The sequence below is a fragment of the Sardina pilchardus genome, chromosome 19 (genome assembly GCF_963854185.1).
Source record: "Sardina pilchardus chromosome 19, fSarPil1.1, whole genome shotgun sequence".
Classification (NCBI taxonomy): domain Eukaryota; kingdom Metazoa; phylum Chordata; class Actinopteri; order Clupeiformes; family Clupeidae; genus Sardina; species Sardina pilchardus.
In genome coordinates, this window is record NC_085012.1 from 1754833 (window position 1) to 1769011 (window position 14179).

Below are 14179 nucleotides of genomic sequence, written 5' to 3' on the forward strand. Positions count from 1 at the left end.
GGATCAGTCGATCAGTAGACAAATTATTTTTCAAAATCTTTTAAAATATTATTTAATAATTTTTAAGCTGTTCTTACAGCAGCATATATATATATAAAACCCAATTAAACTGACTGACTTTGTCACTATTTTATTCCAGTCAGTAAAATTTACTTAGGCCTACGCTGTGTTGCACATGCAAATCTGCATGCAAAATAGCCTACCCACTAATGCCTGTCAACAGTTAGTCCATACTTATTGGAGTTTGTAAGTTAGGCATTGTAAATCTTCTCTAGGCAGTGACATTCCTGTAGGCCTAACGTCCACCAGAAGTCCCCCACCCGCATTCTAGTCACCCATGTGGCCCGTTTAAACATGCTTCTGCTACCACCTGAAAAGGCTCATGGGCGTATAATATTTAAAGACATGTGTAATTTGATTAATTTGTTACTCAATGTAATAACCATAAACTATAAAAACCCTAAAATGTGATGATAATGCGCTAATCTGCATAAGAATACAAGGTAGGCTACCTGGCTGGAGTGGCGGGATGGTGCTAAATTAACAAGTTGTTTTCATCCCTGCTGGTAGGTTAACATGTTCTTTTCACGTGTTCAGACTAATGTGTGAACATGTAAAGCAACAAGGGTTCCCATCCAGCCAGCTACACCAGAGACACTTTATGTCTTAAAAGGACTTTGGTTACACTGCCTCGTTCAATGTTTTCGACTTCAAGCGAACATGTGCAGAACACCACTTCAGGAAACGTGGAATCCGTATCCTAGCAACAGTGCCAAACTCAAGTCCACTAAACAGCTAGGTTCTACCGTTCTACAGTAATCATTCAGGCACAGTTAGCCAGCCAGTTTGATAACTAGCCAGCAAATACCAGTGTCTTGCCATTCAAGATGGGTAAAAAGGCGAAAAAGGAACCAGAGCCACCTGCAAAAGATGAGGTAAAAAAAATCGTTTCATGCAACGTAAGCTTTATACTGTTTAAATGTCCAACTGCTTCCAGCTAACATGAACATATCTGCATGTCTGATCGATAAGTTAGCGATAAAATAACGTTACCCATGCACTGTAGTATACGGTTGTGAAATAAATATCCTCGTATGAATAGCTTGTAACGTTAACCTTTCTTGAAAAGTTATAATTGTAAGTTGACATGATGAGTGTGAAGGTAGGCTGTGTGATCATATTGATTCTGTTTCATTGTGGCCCTCAGTTTGACACTCTATCCATTGAGAGCAAAAGGGCGGACACAGCTGTGCTGATGCTCAGTTCTCCAGAGGAGGTAGTCTTGGCAAAAGCTTGTGAAGCCATTCGCAAATTTGCAGAAAAGGGTATGTAGCATTTTTATAACTGTTCTCCTGTAAGTAAATTGTCATCTGTGTCACTAATTTCCACACATGACAACACCTTGTTCTGATGGAAATATGTTTTTATTGTCCTTTACACTGTTTGTTTGTTTGTTTTTCAGGTGATGAGAACAGGATCACTCTCATGGGCTTGGGAGCAGTGGAGCCTCTCTCGCGCCTCATTTCTCACGACGACAAATCTGTCCGAAAGAATGCCTTCATGGCCCTTGGGATCATGGCCCACAATGGCAAGACTTACATCCTCAGACACCCTATAGCTCTTAAGACAGCTTGCAGAATTCATGTTGGTGTATCCATATTTCAACAGTTCAGTTCCATTTTTTTTGGCAGGTGATGTCAAAAAATTGCTGAAAAAATTGGATGTCATACCTTCTATCATTGCAAAGCTCTCACCTGAAGGTGTGGATCAGCATCATTAGAAATGCATTTGTGTTGTTCGTAGTAATTAGGAAAGTATGTTGTATGGTGTATTGCCATATGTGCTCATTTTCCCTTGTGATTATTGTCATTAGAGGATGTGGTGATCCATGAGTTTGCCACTCAGTGTCTCGCATCTCTGGCTCTCGACTTCGCCTGCAAGGTTCAGATCTTCGACAGTGAAGCATTAGGGCCTCTTATCCAACTCCTCTCTGGCAGCGATCCAGATGTAGTGAAGAATTCTGTCGAGTGCATTTACAACCTTGTTCAGGTGAGATCATCTGAGACTAAAGACAGGTATGAATACTGCTGCATCTCTGTCTTTCACTCACTTCCTGTCACTCTCCTGTGTCCATCTAAATGAAGGCAACACACCCAAAAATATGCATTTATACATGTGACATACATTTCATGTTCTAAACGAGTGAAGTGAGTAAGCACCTCTGCTCATTCTGAAGCACCTCTGCTCTGTGGCTTTGATTCTGATTCTGATTCTGAAGCACCTCTGCTCTGTGCCCCCCCCCCCCCCCCCCCCCTCAGGATCTGCCCAGTCGCGTGGCGGTGCGCGAGCTGAACGGGCTCCCCCCGCTGCTGGGCCAGCTGCACTCCGAGTTCCCCGTCATCCAGGAGCTCACGCTGCGCACCCTGGGGTGCATCACCACCGACAAGGAGACGCGTCTGGCCTTCAGGGAGGAGCAGGGCCTCGAGAAACTGCTGGAAGTCCTCGCAAACAAAGTAATAGCCCAGGCAAAAGGAACCGCAGGAATGTCTTTGTTTGGACATCAGTTACATATTCAGCGGCCTGTACAGCTGTTATCCATACGAAGAATAACGTGTTTTGAGGATAGTTCACTTTGATTAACTTTGAGGATAAATTGCCATCTCTGACTCTTGTTGGTCAACAATTGCACATAATAATAATCTTGTAGATCTGGTATCAAAGATGTTGTTTTTGTGTTGTAGTGAAGTGGCACACTGTGCCGTAATGTTAGGATTGTTTGGCCCATATGACCAGAAACAATCTAATTCTATCGTTTGACCCTCTTCCCCCCCAAAAGGATTACAGTGACCTGCATGTGGAGGCCTTGCAGGTGGTCTCCAACTGCCTGGAGGATGTGGACACCATGCAGTACATCCGGGAGACGGGGGGTCTGCAGACACTGCTGAAGTTTGTGACGACACCCACGCTGCCTGAAGTGCAGAGCAGTGGCGTGAAGGCCATCACCAAAGTGGCACACAGCTGTATGTGCATCCTAGTGTTTCAGTCTCCTTTTCCTGTCTTTCATGATAACACAGCAGCACCTTGACCTAATGCTGTGGCCTATGTAGAGGTGTTTAACTTGGCAAATAAGATGCAGTCAGCAAAATAAGACCGAGAGGAAAGGTGTGCAGTCAGTAATGGTTGTGACAGTAATGAGTGAATGATGCCAAATAAATTTAGATAGAGAGACAGAAAGAGAGAGAGGCGTGCCGTGTTTCATCATTTATTCGCTCTTTATTTTGTTGTCCTGTTGTTGTTGTGTCAGATGAAAACAGGAAGATCCTTCACGAGCAGGACGTGGAGAAGGCACTGATGGCTTTGCTGGCTGTGGACAATCACCGCGTGCGTTCTGCAGCCTGCCAGGGGGTGGCAGCGATGAGCCAGCACCTGGCCAGCAAGGACACCTTCAGACATCTGGGTATGTGACGCGTGCCAGAAACACATTTCTGATGCAACCTGTGCGTTTCCCTGCACATCAGAGTGATTACACTGAGCCGAGCGTCCACGTTCCTGCTGACCTGCGCCACTTTGTCCCCCCAGATGGCATCAAGCCAATCGTCCAGCTCCTGAGGAGTGACAGCGCGGAGGTGCGGGAGTCTGCGGCGCAGGCGCTGTCCAGCCTGACCAGTGGTAGCCAGCTGAATGCTCAGTGAGTTTGCACAAACCTCACTCTGCCCAGGCTGCTGATAGCGTCTATGGAAATAAGGTCTCAGCTCCGATACCGCGGCATGATTCACAGTCCAAACATGTGTAGGGACACCTGATTGACAGGCTGTTTTTTTTTTAAGGCAACCAACCCTAAGAGAGAGGAAACCGTATTTTCCCCCTCTCTCTTTCTACACTCCTGCCTATATCACCCCACACACACATACACTGTCTATAAATTCCCCTCCTCTCTTTCACAGCCTGCTTCACCCTCTCTCTCTCTCTCTCTCTCCCTCCCTCTCTCTCTCTCTCTCTCTCTCTCTCTCTCTCTCTCTCCCTCCCTCTCTCTCTCTCTCTCTCTCTCTCTCTCTCTCTCCCTCTCTCCCTCTCTCTCTCTCTCCCTCTCTCTCTCTCTCTCTCTCTCTCTCTCCCTCTCTCCCTCTCTCTCTCTCCCTCTCTCTCTCTCTCTCTCTCTCTCTCTCTCTCTCTCTCTCTCTCTGCAGGGCTGTATTTGAGGCGGAGGGTGATGAGGCGCTGGTGCAGCAGGTCCAGGATGGCAGTGCCAGGGAAGTGGCGTATGCTGCGTCTGTCCTCACCAACATGGCTGCCCAGGAAGCCCTCCGACGCAACATCCTGTCCCAGGGAGTCATGCAGACCCTGGTGGGGCCTCTGCAGTTCAAGGACACACACCTGCTGGTCAGCATCATCCAGGCCGTGGCCACGCTGGCCTGTGACACAGAGGGCAGGACTGAGGTTAGAGGTTAGAGGTTAAACACACAAGCAGCCAGTGAATGAAGAGGAAATGGAGATGTGCACAGGACTCGTGCACTCGTGCACTACTCCCACTTGTGCATATTTCATTCAGCGTCAGCTCCCTGCCTGGAATTTGCAATCTGGTGGATAGATCATTCCACAGTTGTATTTTTCCATCCTTATAGTGTTGTGTTTTCTTGTCCTGTATGTGGCTTATATGCTACTGCTTGCCTAGATTTCATCGGGATTATCTATCTATCTATTTATCTATCTGTCTATCTACTGTATCTATCTGTCTATCTGTTTACTGTTTCTATTGTCTGATTATCTATCACGAACAGAAAATGATATTGAATATTCTGCTTCATATTCTGCTGATGGGGTTATTGATAAATAATTAGATTTTCCAGATAGTATAAGAAGTACGAAGTTACGAAGTTAAGAAGTTAGCTGAAGTTGTCAGCTAATCCATCAACAACTATAGATAAATAGAATCAACTGAAATGGGATGTAAAGTTGAAATTATTTCATACCAGATTTGCACCCTAGCTAATAATAACTTCCCTTTGCGTACAGTTCAGGACTTCTGGGGGTCTGCCACACTTGGTCAAACTGCTCCATTCATACAACACAGAAGTACGCCGCAATGCATGCTGGGCCCTCAGTGTGTGTGCCAACGACGAGTCGGCTGCGTCTGAACTCACCAAGTTTGGGTGAGCATGGCAACGTTAAATCATTTAGCTTCTTGTAGTGATCATAGTTGTAGAACCATTGATTAACTAATTGATAATGTTCAGTAATGCCTACATTTACTGTAAGTTGAGGAGTAGAGTTCCAGATCAGACCACTAGGTGGCAATATATTCCACAACAGTAAGACAGGAGCATAATCAGAGAGGGTTAAAGTGAAGTAATGAAGGATCTTTGGCATTATGTTTTCACTTGGTTTATAATTTCTGAGATACAAAAATAGATTCCATGATTGGATGCGCGACAGAGTGTAATAACGCTTAATATGACAAAAGGGACTGGAGTAAAAACTTACAGCAGCTATGATGTCCAGGCGGTCCCCCATCCAAGCACTAACAGCGCCCGTTTCCAACACTGGGCATGCTCAGTGTGGTGTGGCCGTTCATGGTGTAATACGGTGGAAGTTGCCTTCATAAACTTCAGTAATTATGGAAGTAGTTTGAATATTTAGTAGTGTAAGTAGTGCACAGCATTGAGTATGTCTCTACGGCTCTGCTGTAATGCACCTCCTTACTATGTCTGTAGTGTACGAATTGAATTCACCTCATAAGCCTGAGCCTCACATCCATAAGGCAGGATCTCTGTGGTGTTGTCACCAGTAGTGAAAATGGACTGTTTAAAATGTGAACTATGTGGTAAATAAATGTAACAAATACATTTCATAATTCACCAGCCACTCATTAGAAAATCATAATTTTGTGTTTGAAATAGACCAGCCATTATCAGATTTTACCAGTTTTTGACTGGTGCTAATTTCCATTCGTTCCATTTCCAAATCGATTGAATCGACGTGGAACGATCGAATTTGAATTCCATGTACAGTCGGCTTTGGACAAGCTGTGTGATCTCAAAATAATGTACCAAAACTAACCAGTAGATGGCGCCACACCCAAAGAGCAGAAAACAGTAAGTCAGCATGTAGGTATGCGGTGTTCCCAAGGGAATTACCAACAGTTCGTAGCGTTGTGACGTGAAACACAGGAGTACCCAAAGGGAGGCTGGAAGCTTGAGAACAAACTAATGAGGCATTCTAAATGGAAACATGGAGTGGAAAATGTTTGCAACACGTTGTTGGTGTTGTCAATTGAATAATAGGCCCCATTCCTGTCATTACAGCCTATCACCCTCCATCACTCCACGAATCTAAGTTACGGCTTTGATCGTTCAAGGCTTAGATCTTAAGGAGAACATTGACATTCAGCCATGGTCTCTCTTTACTTACTTCTCTCGTTACTTTAATTTGGTTGGATTTGACGAGCCACTGTTGAAGGTTGAGATGGAAGTAGACAGCCATTTAACTCAATTAGACGAGTTGGCTTGGAGCCCCTACTGTTCTGGCTCATTTAGAATTGATAGATAATTGTGATGTAGGAAATTCATCCCTGTGATTGATCATGATGGGACTGTGAGATCCAGGAAGCGATTAGCACTCCATTAAAAACTCCACTTCAGTGTGTCCATCTCCTCCCCAATTAATCTCTTTAATGAGTGAGGAATCGTCCTGTAAGCAACCTCAGCACATCATTTACAGGTGTAAAGGTCAAAGGTCAAACTAGACCATCATTCTCCCTCACGTCTCAGAGCTCTGGAGGTCCTGCAGGAGATCAACTCTTCCACCAACCGCAGGAACCGATTCAGTGACATCGCCCTGCAGCGGCTACTGGACAACAACCTGTCGGCCAAGTACAGCCTCACCGGCCACCTCTCCGCCACGGACGTCATCGCAGACGGCTTCTATGACCCTGGGCAGGCAAGTCCATTGCACGGCAACACTCACAGGGGAATGGTTATTTGCCGTGTGTGTGCATGTGTGTGAGTGGGTGTGTGTCCGCATGTTTGTGAGTCTTGCATTTGTCTTCTCGGTTCCATTCAACCACAGACTCGAGCAGGTCAGAGAGTTCCGGATCTGGTGGATCTATCTAAGCAGGTCATCAGCCAGCGCCGACCAGTCATCGCAGTTAATGGAAAACCAAAAGACCCGTGAGTGAAGGCCAAGGGTTGTTTTGCAACAACTAGTCCCATTTTTCAAGCTAGTTGTATAGTAAAGAAAACGTGTCCTCTGCCAACCTCTGCTGCCTTTCTAGGGCAGGTTATGATGGATGTGGGTAAAGTAGGATTGTCCCATTCTGTCAGAATTGCCTTGAATTACTGTATGCTTGGCACACTCAACCAATATACACAACATCTATGAGCACAATTACCATTTTCTAGGGATTTTTCCCCTTAAATTAGGCTATGCTTTGAAAATAGGGATAATTTCCTGCTGTGGTTTCTAATGGCTGCTCTAGTTTGTCTCTTGTACGCATATTAGACTGCGTCCTACCCCTACACCAGCCTCCACTGTGAAGCTATAGTCGGCTCCGTTCCAATGCGCTTCCTGTTCCAAAGGAGTGGGCCCCTTTGTTTTCTATTGGCCAGCCACTTCCACATCATTAAACCCTTTACACTGGTGCTATACCACCGGCATATTAAGAAGTCAGTTACGTAATGTTGGTATTGTCACCATATGGCATTTACCACTGCTAATAAACCAGGACAGTGATATCAGATCATCAATTTGCCCTTAAGGACAAGTGTCTCCGCTGTCACTCCACAACACAGAGGACGCCTAAATGGGTTTTATGACACGCAGATTACACGGCTATTGAGTTGCTAATGGCTGGTAGTAGCTGGCAAGTGGCGTTCTCTAGTTCCCCGGCCAAGTCAGCATAAAGGTTAATGGCACTTGAATGCACTCGCGCACACAGCTCCTGTTTGCGCTCGCTGCAGCCTCGCTACGGCCATGTTTGTGTTTCTCACCAGTGGAGTGGAACTGTTGCTGTTTGTCTGAATCTGGAGCGTTTTTGAGGGGGGGAATGTTGTCTGAATATTTCGATGATGTTGTGAGATTTGTGCTTTGTTTCACAGGAGCATCCTTGGCCTAGCGGACGCCAGGCAGCCGGACAGCCCCAGCGAGTCACGGGCCGCCTCGGCCCAGAGCAACCGGTCCAGCAGCAGAGCTCCCAGGTGTGTTACCCAGAGCAACAGCTCTAGCAGCAGAGCTCCAGGTGTGTTACCCAGAGCAACAGGTCCGGCAGCAGAGCTCCCAGGTGTGTTACCCAGAGCAACAGCTCTAGCAGCAGAGCTCCCAGGTGTGTTACCCAGAGCAACAGGTCCGGCAGCAGAGCTCCCAGGTGTGTTACCCAGAGCAACCGGTCCAGCAGCAGAGCTCCCAGGTGTGTTACCCAGAGCAACCGGTCCAGCAGCAGAGCTCCCAGGTGTGTTACCCAGAGCAACAGGTCCAGCAGCAGAGCTCCCAGGTGTGTTACCCAGAGCAGCGGAGCAGAGCTCCCAGGTGTGTTACCCAGAGCCAGCAGCAGAGCTCCCAGGTGTGTTACCCAGAGCAACAGGTCCATCAGCAGAGCTCCCAGGTGTGTTACCCAGAGCAGCGGAGCAGAGCTCCCAGGTGTGTTACCCAGAGCAGCGGAGCTGAGCTCTCACAGGGTTGAGCTGGATATGGCCTCTTCTGTTACCATGAGTGGGACTCTTTGTAGACAACAGAATGGTATTCCTAAATTCACAGATTCAGAAAAGAGAATGAAAAGGGAAATGGAAATGTTTACGTCCCAAATACAGACCCGCTGTTTCTTTCTTTCTTTCTTTCTTTCTTTCTTTCTTTCTTTCTTTCTTTCTTTCTTTCTTTCTCTAGTAAAGCCAAGCAAAGGGACGAGGATGTGAGCAAGCCTCAGCAGCTAGGAGATGAGAGGCAGGGGCTGTTACCATGGGATTCCCAACTCTGTTCACTGATCACTGAGGCAACCCAGTCCATACTGCCACTTGAGGAGGCGAGGGACCAACACAGAGCCCTGGCTGTGTAAGTGTACAACCAGCAGTAGAGTTATCCCCTCTGGCTGTGTAAATGTTCAACCAGCAGTAGAGTTATCCCCTCTGGCTGTGTAAATGTTCAACCAGCAGTAGAGTTATCCCCTCTGGCTGTGTAAGTTTACCACCAGCAGTAGAGTTCTCAGCAGTTTACAACCAGCAGCAGAGTTGTCAGCTATGGGTGTGTACGTTTACAACCAGCAGCAGAGTTATCAGCTATGGAGTTTACAACCAACAGCAGAGTTGTCAGGAGTTTATGGAAACATTGTGGTAAAAAAGAGGAAGTTAGGGGAAGCATTTTACATGGTGAAATGACTGGCCTCTCTCTCTCTAATAATAGATAATAATAACATTTCTTCTTGGTAATAATCAAGTCCAAATAGTTTTTCACAACATGTAGACTAGCATTCGTCTGAGCTCGATTTTCCCTTGTGACGGCCACCCCTGATGGCATCAAGATTGACAGTCGAGATGAGATTATTGGAATCAGTACGATCTAGACTGAGATTGATAGCAATCTAGGAGTGTGTTATAACAAGTCATCCCAATTGATGGCAATCTAGGAGTGTGTTATAACAAGTCATCCCAGCTGCAGCTGCCTTTGCCCAGAGCCGTAGAAAGAGAGAGTTGCGACACTCTTTGATGTCGCCGCCACACCATCAAAAGTTCCGAGACACCTGCACTGAATGGCTGAATCGCAGGCGGGTGGGATGTACTTCTGGATGCTGGAGAGTGTAAATAATTAAATCATTGACTACTGACCAAGAGATTGGCTGTTAATAGTTCCAAAAGTCCCATAACGCGGAAAAAGCGCTGCCATTTTTTCCCTATGGAGGTCTATGGGAGTGTCGCCACTCTGTTTTATCTAGCGCGCTGCCTTTGCCTTGCTGATGCTCCGCAGGCTGGTGAGCGAGGCGATGGGCGGGGCGGTGAGGGTCGAGCGGCAGCATGACTTCCTGTGGGAGCTGCATCTGAGCGAGCTGAAGCACGAGGAGCAGTCCAACATCATCCCCATCGGCAGGATCAAGAAAGGCACCTACATCCACAGAGCCCTGCTTTACAAGGTACCTGCTTTACAAGGTCACACAGTTGAGCCCTTCTTTACAAGGTCACACACTCAAGCCCTGCTTTACAAGGTCACACACTTGAGCCTGCTTTACAAGGTCACACACTCGAGCACTGCTTTACAAGGTCACACACTTGAGCCTGCCTTACAAGGTCACACACTCGATCCCTGCTTTACTAGGTAACACACTTGAGCCCTGCTTGCTTTACAAGGTCACACACAGAGCCCTGCTTTACAAGGTCACCCACATGAGCCCCGCTTTTCAAGGTCACACACTTGAGCCCTGCTATTCAAGGTAGTCAGACATCATTTTGAAACTGTAATACTAGGGGCATCACATGTCACAAATGAAAGACCGAAACATGGCTGGTATTGATGGGTTTCATCAGGTCCCTTGCCACAGGTGTATAAAATCAAGCACCGTGATTATCAATGCAGAGACTGCATGGTGTTTGATTAATACACCTGTGGTAAGGCGCCTGATGAAACCCATGAATAGATGGAGTTGGCATTTCTCCTCTCACATACAAGCATGTTGCCCATCATGCCATGGCTATGTCTGTATGTTCCAGGTGCTGGCGGACAGGATTGGTGTGGGCTGCAGCCTGGTGAGGGGCGACTATAACCGGGCGTGGAATGAGGTGTTGATGACTGATGGCTCCCCAGAGACGGCCGGATGCTACGGCCAGCCGCGCGCGTACGTGGTGGACCTCATGCACAGCCCTGGAGAACTCATGAGGAGCGGCTCACCAGCAGCTATTAAATATCAGTGCATCTGAGAGACTGCTCTGTTGCACACAACACCCAGAGTTGGCAAGATTGCTACGAAGATGTAGTACTTTGAAATGTAAAGAAATAATGGAAAATAATAATGTTATTTCATCAAAGCATAAACTGGTGTGACTGAAGTTTATGTTCTGGCTACAGTGTGTGTGTGTGTGTGTGTGTGTGTGTGTGTGTGTACACAGTATATCCATTGCTGGACAACTAGGTTCTCTGGAGAAGAGGAAGGGGCCTGTTTTGTTGTGGATAAGTGCATTGCCCTGTAACCTCACCCAGATGAACTGGGCCAAGCTTTTAAACAGGTGTTTACAGAGGTACCGAGGTGCAGAGTGAGTGAGTATTATCAAGACTAGAGCGCGCCATGACCCATATCGCAACCCGTGTGGGTTTGACCAGTCCCTTCCGCCCGCTCCTCACGGCGCTGAGAGGGAGGGAGGGGAGCACGCACTGTCCCCCGGGTCGAAGTACCTCCGAGCAATTAAACGTTAAGTCGTTAAATGCAACTGCGCGACCGCGTCTTCGGCTAATTTAGTGGACTACATAGGACACCATGTCACGTTTTCTCCTTCGTTTTACGCGCATTGTCACTAAAGGAGCTAATTCCACTACAAAGGCAGTATTAACAAGAAGGGGGGCTGCAGCCGTTCGTCCTATTCACACATGTTCGGGTAGGTTTTGCTCTGCCTTGGTCATATAACGTTTATTCTTCTTTAAATCAAGAAAGTTGCATTAATCTGTGACATCCAGTCGGCTACTTCTAACCCCTGATTCTGGCAGGTGCGTGGGCTTATCTGCGCCTGTTCGAAGCGTTCAGCTTATCGTTGTAGAAAATTGCTTAATTCCGGCGGTTAATGAATACATTTGTCATCTGGTGGGAGGACAGTTGAACTTTTCCACATATTGGGGCAGAACAAGATGGTTCAGCTTTTCCATATTGGGGCTGAACAAGTGGTTTAGCTTGCTTGCGTCTTTTGCCGGAGGTGACTAAACTTGACAAATTTGGGCAGCATCTAAATCCCGTCAGTCGCGACAGATCTCGAACAGACTTCCCAGGACAAAGCGTCTATTTGGACACGGAATCTTGTGAACAGGTCTGAACAACCTCAAAAAAATAGTTCATAGTCCTACACGTGAATCCTCTTTTCAGAGAGTACACTATTCGTGAGAAAAAAATATGAAATCCATATTATTGCGCCAGTATGTCTCTAGGCTAAGAGTTTAATAGTTTTTGCATGTTACACAACAGCAATATCCACCCACCCACACGCACAAAAAAAAAGCTTTAGTAGCCTATAGCCTAATTACAGTAATATTCTAGACGTTAATGTTCTCTCAAAGGGACAAAAATCAAATTAAGCAAGATGTTTAAAGCCATGATGGAATCAACTAGGGAAATAATCGCTGGAATAAATACATTCCTACAGACCCCCTTTGTTGCAGGCTGATTGCTTACAACTTGGATCAACCTGATAGCGTCTACCCATTGCTGCTCTTTCTTAAAAAGGACGTGCAGGTGTCTCAAATGTTAATTGTTTTAAGAATAAGATTTCAAGACTTGCAAAAAACTTTTGATCCGCCATATCTGAATGAATTATGAGTTGCTGTTGTGCCAAGTATGTGAGTCTGGTCAGGCACTGAAAGCCATCAGTCATATTGCCTACTGTATGAACTGAACTGTCATTGTACTGTTGAACTGAATAACCTCAGACCACCAACATGTTACTTAGGAATGTGTGTTGAGTTTAATGTTACCTTTGCACTTGCCAAGGCTTGCTGTCTCTGACCCGTTACGATGAGAGCACAGACTGGCAGAAGAAGCTAACCCCAGAGCAGTATGTGGTAACCAGGGAGAAAGGCACGGAGGTGGTGAGTGAGTGCACATCGCTAAACACATAGCAAAGGCAGGTCAGGACAATATCTCTGGCCTGGACATGATGCTGCACGAGCACAATGTGATTATGTAAGTAGTCAGTTAGAGCAAGTCGCTTTGGCTAGACCATGTTTTAAGCTTCAGGACAGGTAGTTTTCTCATGAGACAAAAAGCTGACATTACAATTTCAAACCTCAGACAAATGAGTGAAAACCCCCTTCTGTGTGTGTTCCCGCAGCCTTTCAGTGGCATGTACGTGCACCACAGTGAAGCTGGGATGTATCACTGCGTTTGCTGCGATTCACCCCTCTTCAGGTAAACCATTCTGACCCCCTCTCACTAGGCCTACAACTCATCTGACTGACTAACAAACCAGAATGCTCGTATCAATGAAATATGTAGACTTTTGCTGACATATGTAGTAAAATATGTGTGTTTGCTAGTGAAGGGATTAACTCATTTCATGCTCCATGTTTCATTGTTGCAGCTCAGAAACAAAATACGATTCGGGAACTGGTTGGCCATCTTTCAACCAGGCCCACGGAACATGGGAGCGAGATGAAAGTCACGCCAGCATCATACGTCGCCCTGACAACTCACTTGGCAACACTGGAACAGAGGTCATCTGCAAACACGTAAGTGGCCGACTCTTCTCAAGGCTGTTGGTCAACCTATCGCACTCCTCTAATGTGTAGCCAAACTGGACAATCAAACAAGAAGAGTATTATGTGTCAATCAAACAGGAGTATTACGTCAATCAAACAACAGTGCCATTAATGTGTCAATTAAGTAAGAGTAGCATTATGTGTCAATCAAACAAGAGGAGTATTATGTGTCAATCAAACAAGAGGAGTATCACGTGTCAATTAAACCAGAGTGGCATTATGTGTCAATCAAACAAGAGGAGTATCACGTGTCAATCAAACCAGAGTGGCATTATGTGTAGGTTATGCTAGAGTGTAGTTTGCCCTTGCCCTTTGTTGCTAGACAGTAATAAACAGGCTCGTCATTGCTTGTGTGCCAAACGTCTGTCTGAAGCGTAACGCGTTGTTCTGCTTTGGCAGTGTGACGCACACCTCGGCCATGTGTTTGAGGATGGACCAGACCCAACCGGAGAAAGATTCTGTATCAACAGTGTGGCTCTGAACTTTAAACCCAGAGCAAAGTAATGTCTCCCCGTCACCAGTATACAAACAAAGCTCCAAAAAGACTTTTTTGTTTGTTTGTTTGGTTTTTTTTGTAATTTTTTGTCATGTGTCGTTTTGTTTATGTGTGTGAAAAGAATTTGTTTTTGGGTGACTGCTTCTTTCAAGGAATCAGTGTAACCTTCAAAAGGCTGTTTCAAGTCAATAAATGCTATGTTTTATCATTTCCTGTGTATTGACCTCTCTCTGTGTCTATAGTTACTTAAAT

At 46.0% G+C, this 14179-nt stretch overlaps 2 protein-coding genes across 2 annotated transcripts; both read left to right on the forward strand.

Moving 5' to 3' along the window:
- The first annotated feature begins 807 nt into the window (after positions 1 to 807).
- On the forward strand, positions 808 to 8658 carry armc3 (armadillo repeat containing 3). Its single transcript, XM_062521851.1, has 16 exons — positions 808 to 935; positions 1208 to 1325; positions 1463 to 1588; positions 1692 to 1760; positions 1874 to 2049; positions 2319 to 2513; positions 2837 to 3020; positions 3305 to 3457; positions 3580 to 3688; positions 4188 to 4437; positions 5014 to 5150; positions 6768 to 6936; positions 7066 to 7166; positions 8094 to 8192; positions 8360 to 8520; positions 8555 to 8658. The coding sequence occupies exons 1-16, from the start codon at positions 888 to 890 to the stop codon at positions 8656 to 8658; spliced, it is 2199 nt and encodes a 732-aa protein (XP_062377835.1). The 5' UTR covers positions 808 to 887.
- A 2636-nt stretch (positions 8659 to 11294) lies between these two features.
- Positions 11295 to 14133, forward strand: msrb2 (methionine sulfoxide reductase B2). Its single transcript, XM_062521358.1, has 5 exons — positions 11295 to 11564; positions 12665 to 12762; positions 13005 to 13081; positions 13254 to 13401; positions 13831 to 14133. Exons 1-5 carry the CDS (start codon positions 11447 to 11449, stop codon positions 13933 to 13935), a joined length of 546 nt encoding a protein of 181 aa, XP_062377342.1. The 5' UTR covers positions 11295 to 11446; the 3' UTR covers positions 13936 to 14133.
- Positions 14134 to 14179: the final 46 nt, after the last annotated feature.

Bases quoted from the DNA above. Each gene is read 5' to 3' on its own strand.
- msrb2 (XM_062521358.1), top strand. From the start codon at position 11,447: ATGTCACGTTTTCTCCTTCGTTTTACGCGCATTGTCACTAAAGGAGCT. The intron at 12,763-13,004 runs GTGAGTGAGTGC...GTGTTCCCGCAG, and splicing joins GGGAGAAAGGCACGGAGGTG to CCTTTCAGTGGCATGTACGT. The intron at 13,082-13,253 runs GTAAACCATTCT...TCATTGTTGCAG, and splicing joins TGCGATTCACCCCTCTTCAG to CTCAGAAACAAAATACGATT.
- armc3 (XM_062521851.1), top strand. From the start codon at position 888: ATGGGTAAAAAGGCGAAAAAGGAACCAGAGCCACCTGCAAAAGATGAG. The intron at 3,458-3,579 runs GTATGTGACGCG...TTGTCCCCCCAG, and splicing joins GGACACCTTCAGACATCTGG to ATGGCATCAAGCCAATCGTC. The intron at 8,193-8,359 runs GTGTGTTACCCA...CAGAGCTCCCAG, and splicing joins TCCAGCAGCAGAGCTCCCAG to GTGTGTTACCCAGAGCAACC.